The sequence below is a fragment of the Chiloscyllium plagiosum genome, unplaced genomic scaffold, assembly GCF_037043375.1.
Source record: "Chiloscyllium plagiosum isolate Xiang-an unplaced genomic scaffold, Cpla_swu_hap1 HiC_scaffold_26, whole genome shotgun sequence".
Lineage (NCBI taxonomy): Eukaryota > Metazoa > Chordata > Chondrichthyes > Orectolobiformes > Hemiscylliidae > Chiloscyllium > Chiloscyllium plagiosum.
The window spans coordinates 3259043-3273680 of NW_028270164.1; the positions used below are offsets into that span (position 1 = coordinate 3259043).

Below are 14638 nucleotides of genomic sequence, written 5' to 3' on the forward strand. Positions count from 1 at the left end.
AAAACGGGCTGAATTCCCTCCTCCTGCACTGTAATAATGGAGATTCTTTCACTTCTTTAAGGCACTGCATAAACCTCACCTCCTTCATCAAGCTTTTGCTTCCCACTCTTAATCTCCAATGGCTGAATATTATTTTGTATGATTTAAACACCTGTCAATGTTTTACCATGTTAAAGGTATTTATAATACAAATTATTGACAGTAACACAGTGAAGACTGAGGGGCGGGGGGAAGAGAGAGGCAGTTTGCTATTTAGAAATATGCTGCATTTATTCACACCAGACATGAGCAGGTAGGGCTGAGATGGTGGTTGTGATGGGGACAGAAGATTGGACTGCAAACATTGAAAATGAAACAAGGCATAGAAGTCAAAAATCTTTTATTTATCGTGATAACACTGTTATATGCAAATAGAGCACATCTTGTAGCACACAAGTATGCTTTCACGTGATGAGCATCACACCAGAAACACAGGGCAGGGTTACAAAGTGATAAGGTAAAGTGAACAGTGATAGGAAAGAAAAGAGAATAAGAGGCTAGTACAGTGACCACGCTTCCAGGCGAGGTAAATATAGAGGAGAATCAGGCAACGAGATTGATCGAGAAATCAAATTTATTGTCTTTCTGTGAAAGCTGCAACTTTCCTAAACTAGTCCTCATCGATTTGTTCAGTCAGGCTTGTAACATTGTAACTTATGCATAAACAATTACTATTTTTGATTCTTTCAGTGACATTGTAACTCTCAATTATTGTATGCAGGGATCTAGGCAGAGGGTGCAGGTTGTGGCTCATTTACAACAGCCATATACTGAAGTGATGAATGGTGAGATAAGCTCAAATGATATGTTTGTTGTTCACTCTCAGTTGTGTTCTTCATGAAGTTTCAGGATGCCAGAAATCTGAATACTTTCAAATTCCAACCCATTTTCATATTCCATTCTCTTTGAAATAACTCAATGCATTCTATTTGCAGCTACCTGAATAAATTATGAACAGACCTGGAGACTTGTAATCCTCATTACCAGAGCTGCAGAACATCTGCAGTACTAATTTTGTTCTTCCTTCTGCTGCAGACAAGCCTGCTGTTGCCCAGACTCTGCTTGGTCTGTAATATTTTGGCACTCTGTCTAACACACTCTGAGTGCAATGAGCCAGCCTGACTTTCCCAAACAGGAAATGCTAACTCCTCAAAGAACTACACACTAGCACTACCTCCAAAGGTAATACAATTTGTGAAGGGAAATAAAGACATATCTCCTGTCAGTTGCCTTGTTCTATTGCATTCACAAAGCATTGATGTTCTGCAACAGGAGGTGGCTAGGTAAAGAGACAGAACCCCTATCCCAGCTTGGAAAAATGGACCCATATCATGTAATTTTGTACAACTTGTCATACATTTTGTGGAAATGATTCCATGTTTGCTGACTGATCTCGGGCCACTGCCATTTCCCTTCACTGTCTGTCTGAAGTTGCTCTTTGACCCTCACTGATACAGACACGGGACAAGTCATCAAACTGAAGAGAAGTGAAGAAAACCCAACTGAGTTCACACTGTATGATCATGAGCCTCATTTAGGCTCACATGCAATCCTATTGCAATGTTATCCAATCTTAGCTTGTTTCGCTGATTGTTCTTAGATGACTCTGTCCTCTGAATCCAATGGCTTTCTGTGTGGAAAAAGACAAGCAGGTTATCTTGCATAAGAAACAAATTGCAGGAAAAGGTCGGCAACATTGCATCACACTGGAAAACAGTTCACTTAGGGATTTCCATTGCACTGATGAAAATATTTGCAGAAATTTGCATGAATAGACCAGGGCTGTTTTCCTTAGAGTTAAGAAGATTGAATGGGCTTCGCCCGAAACGCTTATTCTCCTGCTCCTTGGATGCTGCCTGACCTGCTGCGCTTTTCCAGCAACACATGCTTCAGCTCTGATCTGCAGCATCTGCAGTCCTCACTTTCTCCTACTTAATTAGTGCCTACTAGCATTTCACAAGTTTTTAAATGACTACATGAAATGCCACAACATACAAGGCGACTGTCCAAGTGCTGCAAAATGTGATGAGAATGAAGATGGCTGATGCATCAAAGGGCCTTTGCCCCTGCCATTATATCTCCTTTGCTCAAACTGCACTGACTGACACCCACAGATATCTTGTCAAATAGCTATGAACATGCACGGAGTTAACTTTCAGGTAAAAATAAATGGAGTACTCCAGAGTGTGAATTTAGAGTTGAGTGTTTTGGTCTATCGTTGGCAGAATGATGGATTCTTGTGATAAACATTTTTTTCCCTCCAATATGACTGTGCCAAGGCAGCTTATCACTACCTCCAAAGGTAAAACAATTTATGAAGAGAAGCACAGACATACCTCCCGGTAGTTGCTGTGCTCACAGGAAGTTGATGTATTGTAACAGGACATATGCAGGTAAAGACAGACAGCCCCTGTCCCAACTGGGTGCATGAATCAGACTTCCTCATGGCTCCTTCCAAGAGGACTAGGCAAAAGTGAGGACTGCAGATGCTGGAAATCAGAGTCTAGATTAGAATGGCGCTGGAAAAGCACAGCAGGTCAGGCAGAATCCGAGGAGTAGGAAAAAAATCCATGTTTCGAGCAAAAGCCCTTCATCAGAAATGAAGGCAGGGAGCCTCCGGGGTGGAGCAATAAATGTGGGCCCGGTGGGGGGGTGAAGGGGGTGGGGATGATAGGTCAGAGAGGAGGGTGGAGTGGATAGGTGGGAAAGATGATTGGCATGTAGGACAGGTCATGAGGGCGGTGCTGAGCTGGAAGGTTGGAACTGGGGTAAGGTGGGGGGAGGGGAAATGAGGAAACTGGTGAAGTCCACATTGATGCCCTGGGGTTGAAGTGTTCCGAGGCAGAAGATGAGGTGTTCTTCTTCCAGGCGTCAGGTGGTGAGGGAGTGGCGGAGGCGGCCCAGGACCTCCATGTCCTTGGCAGAGTGGGAGGGGAGAGTTGAAATATTGGGCCACGGGGCGGTGGGGTTGATTAGTGCGGGTGTCCCAGAGATGTTTCCTAAAGCGCTCTGCGAGAAGGCTCCATTTTCCACAATGTAGAGGAGACCGCGTCGGGAGCAACGGATACAATAAATGACATTGGTGAATGTGCAGGTGAAACTCTGATGGATGTGGAAGGCTCCTTTGGGGCCTTGGATGGAGATGAGGGAGGAGGTGTGGGCGCAGGTTTTGCAATTCCTGCAGTGGCAGGGGAAGGTGCCAGGAGGGGAGGGTGGGTTGTTGGGGGGGGCATGGACCTGACCAGGTAGTCATGGAGGGAGCGGTCTTTGCGGAAGGTGGAAAGAGTGGGGAGGGAAATATAATAAAAATATATTTAATATAATAAATATAATAAATCTTCCTGCCCACCTATCCACTCCACCCTCCTCTCTAACCTATCACCTTCATCCCCACCCCCATCCACCTATTGTACTCTTTATTACCTTCTCCCCAGCCCCACCCCCCACTCCCATTTATCTCTCCACCCCGGAGGCTCCCTGCCTTCATTCATGCTGAAGGGCTTTTACCAAAACCATTGATTTTCCTGCTCCTCAGAAGCTGCCTGACCTGCTGTGCTTTTCCAGTACCAATCTAATCTCGACTCCTTCCAAGAGGAGTCTCCCCCAGCTAGTGGCTGGTAGACATTACTCTCCATGAAGGCATGGCTGCTCTGATTGTATGCAAGTGGAGCATAACTGACAAAAAGTCCATCACATGTAAATCACTGATTCTTCCCTTCAGCTTTGCACAGTTTTACGCATGAGCTTATATCTTTTCCAAAGTAAGATTGAGACTAATATGAAGTATACACACAGAAATGGTAAGGAAGGGATGTGATTGTGGGTAGCTCCATTTGGAGAGCTTGAACAAGCAGACAGGAGGATGAGGAGGCCCTCAAACTCAAAGCTTGTTCTCTTGTCATTACATACTGCTATGGTGCATCAGGTTCTGAAACTACAAGCAAGCTACACTAAGTGCACACTCGCTACATAGTCCACTAAACATTTAGATGACAGAATTTCCGAGTCTTACCTAATACTTGCCAAAAATCATTCTTCCCTCTGTTTGCAACCAGTCAAGCTGCCAACCAGTTTGCCACTGTCTGCACACCCCCAGCCCACAAGTATACCAAGTTGCAATCGATCACATTTAGCATGCCTGTCAGTTCAACAACTGTTCAGCAGCAGATTTGCGTGCACCAGAAAGAGTTTAGCAAGTGGCGCCTGTGTATCCTTCACCATCCACCAGGTCACAGCCAACATCAGCTTGGCCACGAACATTGGGAAACTCAGCAATCAGATTAACTAACTGATTGTGTCTGTGTGCATAGGTAACACATTCACCAGTCATCCACAAGCATGTAATTCCGTGTTGCCCCACCAATGCCCTGCTGTTCCTCACTGCCCCTCTGCCATTCTGTTGTTCCTCTGATGATAGCATGGTTTGTTTGTTCATAATGGATCTCAAGATAGTGGTGAGCTACTCTGTTCAACTACTCCAGTCCAAATAACTGCTTTTAAGGAAGATTAATCCTACAACTCAATGCAACAGTGAAGCCTCATGCAAAAAAAAACGTTATATGCAAAAAATACTGATTGGCTTTGAGGGGAACTTACAGATGGTAGTGCTCCCATGTGTCTGCTGGCTTTGTAGGTCATGTTTTTGGAGGGTGCTGTTGAAGCAGTCTTGTCCAGTCATTATAGTGCATCATATATAGTACGTACTGCTGCCAGTGGCAGATGGAGGAATGCTGAAAGAATCAGATGGGGGACATTACAGAAGAACAGGCAATTATGTTGTTCTTTTTTTCTCGTTTGTTGTAAATGACTGGATAATATTTCAAGTTAAGATTTTAGAAGGAAAAACCAGAAAAAAAGGGAACTCTGCACACAGTCAGGCTGACACATCTGTAGCCTCCTTTTCTCTCTCCTTTCTTAAACAGAGGGGTGACATTTATAATTCGGGCAGGCGGAAGCTGTATTAGCAGGGTGGTATGTTAAAGAAAGTGAGCATAACTCAGTTAGTTTTAGAATCATTTTGGAAAAGGATAAGAACACTCTGGAACTCTGTGGGTCCAGCAATGAGTGGGCTAACAGTTTTCAGCAGAGGGGTTATTTTGCAAGTGAAGCTGATGGGTTTATGGTCCTCTGCCTGCAAACAAGGTTTGTCAGTTATCTGAACTGTTTGCACCATGAGCAAGACTGACAGAAACTAGGTCAGACCAGAAGAGAAACTAGCAAATCTGCAGCAACCAAAACCTCTCTCTCAGTCCTCTGCACTAAATCACTTTAGTCACTCCCAACTGGGCTGACAAGTGGCATGTAACATTTGTGCCACACAAATAGGTAAGTCCCCTGGGCCGGATGGGATTTCTCCTAGGATTCTCTTGGAAGCCAGGGAGGAGATTGTAGAGCCTTTGGCTTTGATCTTTATGTGGTCATTGTCTACAGGAATAGTGCCAGAAGGCTGGAGGATAGCAAACGTTGTTGCCTTGTTCAAGAAGGGGAGTAGAGACAACCCTGGCAATTATAGACCAGTGAGTCTTCGGTTGTGGGTAAGGTTTAGAGTGTAGGTTTGCTCGCTGAGCTGTAGGTTTGATATCCAGACGTTTCATTACCTGGCTAGGTAACATCATTAGTGGCAATCTCCAAGTGAAGCGAAGCTGTTGTCTCCTGCTTTCTATTTATATGTTTGTCCTGGATGGGGTTCCTGGGGCTTGTGGTGATGTCATTTCCTGTTCTGTTTTCTGAGGGGTTGATAGATGGTATCTAGATCTATGTGTTTGTTTATGGCATTGTGGTGGAGTGTCAGGCCTCTAGGAATTCTCTGGCATGTCTTTGCTTAGCCTTTCCCAGGATAGATGTGTTGTCCCAGTCAAAATGGTGTTTTTTTTTCATCCGTGTGTAGGGCTACAAGGGAGAGAGGGGCGTGTCTTTTTGTGGCTAGCTGGTGTTCGTGTATCCTGGTGGATAACTTTCTTCCTGTTTGTCCTATGTAGTGTAGGACACTCCAACCACGACGCCATAAACAAACACATAGATCTAGATACCATCTATCAACCCCTCAGAAAACGAACAGGAAATGATATCACCACAAACCCCAGGAACCCCATCCAGGACAAACATATAAATAGAAAGCAGGAGACAACAGCTTCACTTCACTTGGAGGTCGCCACTGATGATATTACCGAGCCAGGTAATAAAACATCTGGATATCAAACCTACAGCTCAGCGAGCAAACCTACACCCTAAACCTCAACCTGAGCTACAAACCTTCACAAACCTTGTGGGTAAAGTGTTGGAAAAGGCTATAAGAAATAGGGAGTTATAATCATTTACAGAGGAATAAGTTGATTAGGGCTAGTCAACAAGGTTTTGTGAAGGGTAGGTCGTGCCTCACAAACCTTATTGAGTTCTTTGAGAAGGTGACCAAACAGGTGGATGAGGAGAAAGTGAGGAATGCAGATGCTGGAGATCAGAGTCAAGAGTGTGGTGCTAGAAAAGCACTGCAGGTCAGGCAGCATCCGAGGAGCAGGAGAATCGATGTTTCGGGCAAGAGCCCCTTCATCGGGATTCTTGCCAGAGACATTGATTCTCCTGCTCCTCGGATGCTGCCTGACCTGCTGTGCTTTTCCAGCAGATATATGGGAACACCCACCATCTTCAAGCTCCCCTCCAAGTCATTCACCATCCTGACCTGGAAATATATCACCGATCCTTCTTTGTCACTGGGTCAAAATCCTGGAAATTCCTCCCTGATGGCATTATGGGTCAACCCACAGAAGGTGGACTGCAGCGATTTGAGAAGGCAGAGCACCACCACCTTCTCAAGGGGTAACTAGGGACAGGCAATAAATGCTGGGCCCGCTGGCCATGTTCTTAAAAATCCAAGAAAATTAGCTCATCCCTTTTTCAGTGGATACTGCGAGTAGTGCTTTTGAATTGGGGAAGTCATAGACCTCTCGTAAATATAACAGCCACTCAGTGCCTCTTACAAACAATTGGGAGCATTCAGAGAAAGGAAGATTGGGCAGCAGGAACCAAACAGATCCTGTGAGCAAAGACTACAGAACTGCTTTCCCAGTATTCACTTCGGCCATGGGTTTCATTTCCCTTTTTATATTTATTTGTGGGTTTGTGAAAGGGGGAATTCATAAGGGGTTTAGAGTTTTATTTTGTAGAGTTGACTGAATTTAATTGGTTACCTACAGCTGGAATCTAGATACTTGTAATAAATACTGATTCTTGTCAAGGACAGAAAATATGTGAGTGCTTTCTATCAATCTGAAAATCAGGTAGTTTGGAGATTTTGCCTATATCTTTAAAAGCCTGTAACTTTCAAGAGGACTCCAGGAACAGCAAGATTTAATGCTGACACGTTACCACAGTGAGTTGTGCCAATGGAGGCAAGGGAAGGGTTATCTGGGGCCCTGGCAGGAATTTTTACCTATGTCTGGCCACAGTTGAGGTGCTAAAGGACTGGAAAACTGACAACATGACACCTTTATTAAAACAAAGAATGGAAGAGGCGAAAGTGAGGACTGCAGATGCTGGAGATCAGAGTCAAGATTAGAGTGGCGCTGGGAAAGCACAGCAGGTCAGACAGCATCCAAGGAGCAGGAAAATCAATGTTTCAGGCAAAAGCCCTTCCTGATGTAGGGGTTTTGCCCGAAACGTCGATTTTCCTGCTCTTAGGATGCTGCCTGACCTGCTGTGCTTTTCCAGCACCACTCTAATCTTGAAAAAATGGAAGAGACATGCAAGGAAACTGTAGGCCAGTCAGTCTTACCTCAGTAGTGGGGGAAGCCCCCTTAAATGGGGTTTATCAGGGCTTTGTACTGGGTGATGCACATTGTTAAAAGGGCAATGAGTTACAGAACAAAAGGTGACAGCTTAGAAGTTAACGAAGATTACAGAGACCTTGGTGAGTACAGCCATAGATTCCTGAACATAGCAGTTTACCACTTCTATGTACCATGCTTACATTTCACATCTTCTCTCTATTTAGATTGTGGCTTTAAAATAAGAGAAAGACACTGCTCTAAACCATGATCTGTGGAAAGAGATGTTGCATTTCAAATAAGTGACTGGAATGTTGAGAGAGATATTAACGTTCCTGCGTGTTGAGACTACAGAAGACAAGACTGTAAAGATGATTCAAGATGGCACCAACACCACAGGGCTCCTTGCAAACTCCTGAGTGCAGATTTTATTCTAACATTACACACTATTAAACCAAAGACTGTCTTGTTACTGTTGATCATGGTCCAAGCACCTCCTACGCAGTGTAACCTGTATACCTCACTCTTCTAATTATCCTATGATCCGATTATCCTTACTTACTATGATCTGCCCGTACTGCTCACAAACCAAGATTTTCACTGTGTTTAGGTACACCGTCGCTTGTGAATTAGAAAGCATCTCTCTCTCCATTTTCTAAGAGTGGAAAAGTTAAGACAACATTCCACAAAGCTTGATACCTTCTCTTTCTCCTTTAATTCGCTTCTTGAAGGAAAATTGGAAAACTAGCTTCAAAGGTATCGAATTACAAAACTCCCAAAAGGAAAGACAGCATCCATAACCTCACCTAATTTCTGACAATTCCAGGAAAAACAAGGTTTCATTTCAAAGCTGCTACTACAGTGAGTCATGAGACAAAGCATATACACACTGATTTTGTTAGTCAAAGAAGAACGTTATACTCAAATGGTATTAAAAAACCCAGTTAGGTCACAACTACATGACTGCACATAGTTCTGATCCCCACATTATAGGATGTGATTGCATTAGAGAGGGCACAGAGGATTGCTACTTGGGCTGGAGGGTTTGTGCTATGAGGAAAGATTGGATACATTAGAGTTTCTTTCCTTGGATCTGTGAAGGTTTAGAGGGAAGCTGAAATAGGAGTATAATATTGTGAAGGGCATAAATAGGGGCAGGCACCTTTCTTAGTAGATTGGTCAATGAACTGGCCAAAGATTTAAGAAAATTAGAAGGCTAAGAGGGAAACCGAGGAGAAATTACTTTGCCCAGAGGGTGTTGGATGTCTGCAAATCACTGCCTGAAATGGTAGCTGACTCAGAAACTCTTTGTAATATATAAGTAATTAGAAATTTACTTGAGATGCTATGGCCTCCAAGGCTACGTTCTTATGTGCTGTGAATGTCTAAGAGTGTGAGACTTGTATTTTGCTGTTGTAGTTAGGTTTTAGGAAGTGGGAGGTTAGTTACTCACACCAGAATTCCCAGCATGTGACCTGCTCTTTCAGCCTCAGTATTTATCAGTTGGTCCAGTTTAGGCTTTTATCTATAGTAACACCCCACTACCCTGAATGTTGATAGTGGGGAAAATACAAACACATCACCATTGCGTGTGAAGTGAATCTGGGTGAATTCTCTTTTGTTTAAGATAGTTATTGCCCGGCACTATCATAGAAGCAAGAGTAGGCTATTCAAGCCTGCTCTGCCATTCAAGAAGATCATGGCTGATCGGACTTGCCTGGCAGCTTCCTGATGGGCTGGGCTGGTGTCCTCCTTAAGCCAACATTTTCCTGGTGGTGGGTGAGGCCGGTTCCTAGTGGCGAGGCTGATGTACTCATATCGTGACCAGGGCATGTTCTTTGTGGCTTGTGAGGTGCTTCACAAGCATCTTCCTTGTACTTGCTCTGGGATTTCCTCATTGCCTCTTGTGGTATGACAATCTTACTGTCTTTGTTGCTGTCCTGGCACACTGGACTGAGCAGGGATGACAACATTAACACTGTCAACATACATCCCTTTCGGTCTTTCTGTCGTACACTGCCTCTTCCTACTGAATGTCTCCTCAGCACATGATCCCTTTGGCCCTCCCTGCTGCTTAATGGGCGGTAACTGACAATCACGAAGCTTCAGCAGTGCCTGAATGGCTGTCTCATGGGAGGGACTCCATGTGGCAGCATATGTTTGTGTGGCAATGCTTCTTTTACTGACCCCTGAGGTAAATATCCCTAGCTGAGAAACAGCTGCAGGATCTGGAGATGGATGCAGACGGGCATATGAATGCTCCACAATTTCCCGAGGTGTATCTTGCCAATTGAGTGGCACATCACTGGGCCCATAATTCTCATCAAGACATTCTATATCCTCTTCCATCCCTTGCTGCCAATGTTGAATTTGCCGATCCAACCAGTCTAGTTGCCTATGGAAACGCTTTGTGTCACTCTGCAGCATGGTGCGTGACAGCTGTTTCCATCTGGTGATCAGTAAACTGTGCTTCTCTTCGGTGGTGAGAGGGTAGGGTTGCTGCTGTACAATTGATACGCCATCTGCCATGGGTTGCCATGTTCTGCGCTGGCGACAGTCAGGAGCCAGTCGTTCCAAAGACAGGCCAAGATGCCGTAAAAGATCTGGATCCAGGATGTGGCCGGAGTGTATGAGATGGTAGGCAGTGACACACAACCGGTTCTTGTTCGGGTCAAGATGAATTGTGATGCAGGCTTCACAACCCATCGCAAGATACCTGGGAAATCAATACAGAAACAATTATGTCAGGAAAGATTAGAAGACATTAAATGCCTATTAATCCCCATCAACTCCACCCTCAGCACGTATCTACTCCACCCACTAAAAACTGAAAAAGGGTCTGACCCCCCTCACGAAGTCATCATGCCTCAATTTCTACAAAGCCTATATAACCAGCGAATCTCCCCCATCAAGTCTCTCACTATACCAATCCCTACTGAGTCAATAAACTGTCGCCACTGAGGAGTATCTCCCCTGATTACCAGTGGATCTGTCTTTTGGATTTTCAGGATGTATAGCTGAGGATAGACTCTCACCAATTATCTTTCCCCTCCCATCTCAGACTCTGTACATCAGCAGCAGCCAGTCTCCAATTCTTAAATGTGGAAAACAGCAAATCAACAGTAAACTCGTTCATAAAAATGGCCAGAAATAGGGAAAACGTGAAAACCTTTTGTCTTGCATTGCTTGGGAATGGAACACAATACTAATTAACTATCATAGGAAAGGTAGAATAATGGAGACTGGCAATCTCTGCTACATTTCCATAGCAATACACTGACCGACGATATATCACCTGCTTCAGCCCCTTGTTTCCTTTCAGCAACAGCTCTGGTACTTTCCCAAACAATTATATTTCACCAATGGCAGAAGAAGCCGAGCAAAAATGCAAGTGTTAGTCTGAACAGGACAGGAACGACAAAGTGAATGGGAAAGGGAACTATGCAACAAGCAGGACAGCAGCAGGCCTGAACAGGCAATCTCAGAAGCCAAACCCTGTAACTACAGACAAATCTTCCAAATACACTGTGCCATTGCTCAATCAACAATCTGCACATGATTCACCAAGGAATGGAAATCACAGCGAGAGACCTAAATTAAGTTAAACAAAAACATACATACTGAATGCATGCTTGTCCAAGTCAAGATGTTGAGGATTGCCAATTCAGCCAGTATGGTAATGGCAGGTGCTATGTCCACCTGTACAGAGAGGAAGAGGTGTCGGTTCTCACTTGCGAGGAAGAGGATGGCCAAAGTGAGGGTAGGGCTGATCAGGGATAGTGGAGAAAACTTGCGCCTGGAGTCAGAGGAAGTAGGGGAGGTCCTTACTGAACATTTTGCTTCAGTATTCACTACTGAGAGGGACCTCCATGTTTCTGAAAACAGCATAAAACAGACTGATTTGCTCGAACAGGTTGATGTTATGAAGTAGGATGTGCTGAAAATTTTGAAAACTGAAGGATAGATAAATCCCCTGGGCCAGACTGGATATACCCTAGGTTACTACAGGAAGCGAAGGAAGAGATTGCCTTTGGCGATGATCTTTGCATCCTCATTGTCCACTGGAGCAGTCCAGATAATTAAAGGGTGGCAAATGATATTCCCTTGTTCAAGAAAGGGAATAGGGATAACCCTGGGAATTACAGACCAGACAGTCTTACGTCAGTGGTGGGCAAAGTATTGGAAAGAATTCTGAGAGAAAGGATTTATGATTACTTGGAAAACCATAGTTTGATTAGACATAGTCAGCATGGTTTTGTGAAGGGCTAGTTGTGCCTTACAAACCTGATGGAACTCTTTGAGGATGTGACAAAACATGTTGATAAAAGTAGAGCAGCGGATGTGGTGTACACGGATTTTAACAAGGTGTTTGATATGGTACCCCATGGTAGGCTCATTCAAAAAGGAGGGAAACAGGGAAATCTGGCTATCTGGCTACAGAATTGGCTGTCCCATCGAATACAGAGGGTGGGGATAGATGTAAAGTATTCAGCCTTGGGCTCGGTGACCAGTACTGTTCCGCAGGTATCAGTTTTGGAATCTCTGCTCTTTGTGATTTTTATAAATGACTTGTATGAGGAAGTGGAAGTGTGGGTTAGTAAGTTTGCTGATGACATGAAGGTTGGTGGAGTTGTGGATAGTATGTTGCAACAGGTTGTAGGTTGCAACAGGATATTGGCAGGATGCAGAACTGGGCTGATAAGTGGCAGATGGAGTTCAACCTGGAAAAGTGTTAAGTCATTCACTTTGGAAGATCAAATTTGAATGCAGAATACAGGGTTAAAGGCAGAATTCTTGGCAGTGTGGAGGAACAGAGGGATCTTAGGGTCCATGTCCAGAGTTCCCTTAAAGTTGCCAACCAAGTTGAAAGGGTTGTTAAGAAGGCATATGGTGTGTTGGCTTTCAAGATGTCGAGAGGCATAGTCAGAGTGGATACCCAGAGACTTTTTCCCATGGTGGAAATGTCTATTATGGGGGAACATAATTTTAAGGTAATTGGAAGAAGGTTTGGGGAGATGTCAGAGCTAGGTTCTTTAACAGTGCAGGTACATGGAATGCACTGCCAAAAGCGGCAGTAGAATCAGATATATTAGGCGCAATTAAGCGACTCTTGGATCGGCACATGGATGATAGTACAATAAAGGGTATGGAGGCTATTCTGATCTTAGAGTAGGATAAATGGCCGACACAACACTGAGGGCCGAAGGTCTTGTACTGCGCTAGACTGTTCTATGCTCTGCCGCCAGCCCCACCAGTAATCTTGTTCAGGGAATCGTGGCTATCATAAGGGGGTACTGCATCTGAACGCAGAACAAGATCTGTGTTGAAAATCTCACCTTCATTCAAAGTTTGGCAAAATGAATAATTACCTCTGTTTGGGTCTCACCCCAGTGGATCGAATGCGTGGCTGTCCATAGTGGACACACTGCAGATTCACTGAGGTGTATTTGAAGTGACCTGGAATTGGTACTGTACGTGTCTCATTTGCCTTCTTAACCGTATGGGTCCTAGACTTTTTGAAGATGCTCCCTGTTGCCTGTAAGTACAACAATAAATGACAGTGAAACCACATTCATGAGACTGTAAAACAGAAGTACATCACTGTCGAAAACATGCCATCTCTCACTTGTTTCTTCACCCTTTCCCCTCCTCATCACTATTCACTCTGCTGTCCTCCCCAACACCATCTCCCTCACTCATCATCGTCCTCCTTTTCCCACCTCTCTTAGCCTCACATCTCTCTCATCCCCATGGCATCTCTCCCACTTCCATTCCCTCCCATGTCACCCCAACCTGCATCCTCCTATATCCCACCACCATAATCCCTCCTTCTGCCCTAAACCCCACCATCCACCTCACCCTATGATCCATCTCCCCTGCCCTTTCTCCCCAACCCTTCTCTCTTACCTCCTCAGACCATTCTCCACCTCTCTCTCCTTCCTGCCCCTCTGTCCTCCCTACCCCGTTCGCTGCCCCACTGTTCCCCTAATCTCTTCTACCCCTACCCCACACACCATCCATCCTCCGCCTCCCCACCTGTTCCTCTCTCCCCTCCCTGACAAACCCAGGTGCCTCTCCTCTCTCTCTGTCCCTGTCCCCTCACAGTCCCCCTTTCTGTAACCAATCCTCCCAACCCTCCTCCATTCCCCCCACTCTCTCCTCCCCTCCCCCTCCCCCTTTAACCCCACGGGGTGGGGAACCTGCTGGAAAAGCTCCAATCTGCAGCTAAACTCGTCGAAGCTCTCAAACTCCAGCGTTCCAAACATGTTGAGAAACTGCTGCGTGGTGTCGAGTGAATTCATGCCTCAGAATCAATTACAATAACTGAATGATTTATATTTGTGAATATTTGGGGTATCCGGTGGCGAGTGACAAGAGGAGAATTGATTTAAATTCTCCAGAACCTGAGGGAACCAGCCTGGGAATATCTTCAAATTGCCGAATATAACCGATCACTTCCTCACTGCGCATGTGCGGCTCCGACACTGTGCATTACGTCGTCGACAATATGCGGTGACGTCTGGAAGTGACCGCGCGTGCGCAGTACCGTCTGCCCGCCTCGCCCCTCCTCCCCGATACGTAGGGTTGAGTGTAGGGGTGTGTGTGACGCAGGGTCGTAGGAGCAGGTGAATCGACGTTTCGGGCATAAGCCCTTCATTAGGAATGAGGCCTGTGGGTTGGGAGATAAATGGGAGGGGGGGGGGTGGAGCTGGGAAGGTAGCTGAGGGTGCGATAGGTAGACGGAGGTGGGGGTAAAGGTGATAGGTCGGAGAGGAGGGCGGAGCTGATAGGTGGGCGGGAAGATGGACAGGTGGGACCGGTCATCAGGGCGGTACCAA

At 45.2% G+C, this 14638-nt stretch overlaps 1 protein-coding gene across 3 annotated transcripts; it reads right to left on the reverse strand.

Moving 5' to 3' along the window:
- Positions 1-362: 362 nt before the first annotated feature.
- On the reverse strand, positions 363-14528 carry LOC122563022 (uncharacterized). 3 transcript variants are annotated; one of them, XM_087973425.1, is made up of 5 exons: positions 14000-14528; positions 13169-13335; positions 9517-10515; positions 4636-4769; positions 363-1669 (listed from the first exon to the last, which is right to left on the reverse strand). In XM_087973425.1, the coding sequence occupies exons 1-3, from the start codon at positions 14099-14101 to the stop codon at positions 9720-9722; spliced, it is 1065 nt and encodes a 354-aa protein (XP_087829551.1). In that variant the 5' UTR covers positions 14102-14528; the 3' UTR covers positions 363-1669; positions 4636-4769; positions 9517-9719. The 3 variants fall into 3 exon arrangements, with proteins under 3 accessions (XP_087829551.1, XP_043572264.1, XP_087829552.1); XM_043716329.2 differs by lacking the exon at positions 4636-4769; XM_087973426.1 differs by lacking the exon at positions 4636-4769 and having other exon boundaries at positions 14204-14219.
- Positions 14529-14638: the final 110 nt, after the last annotated feature.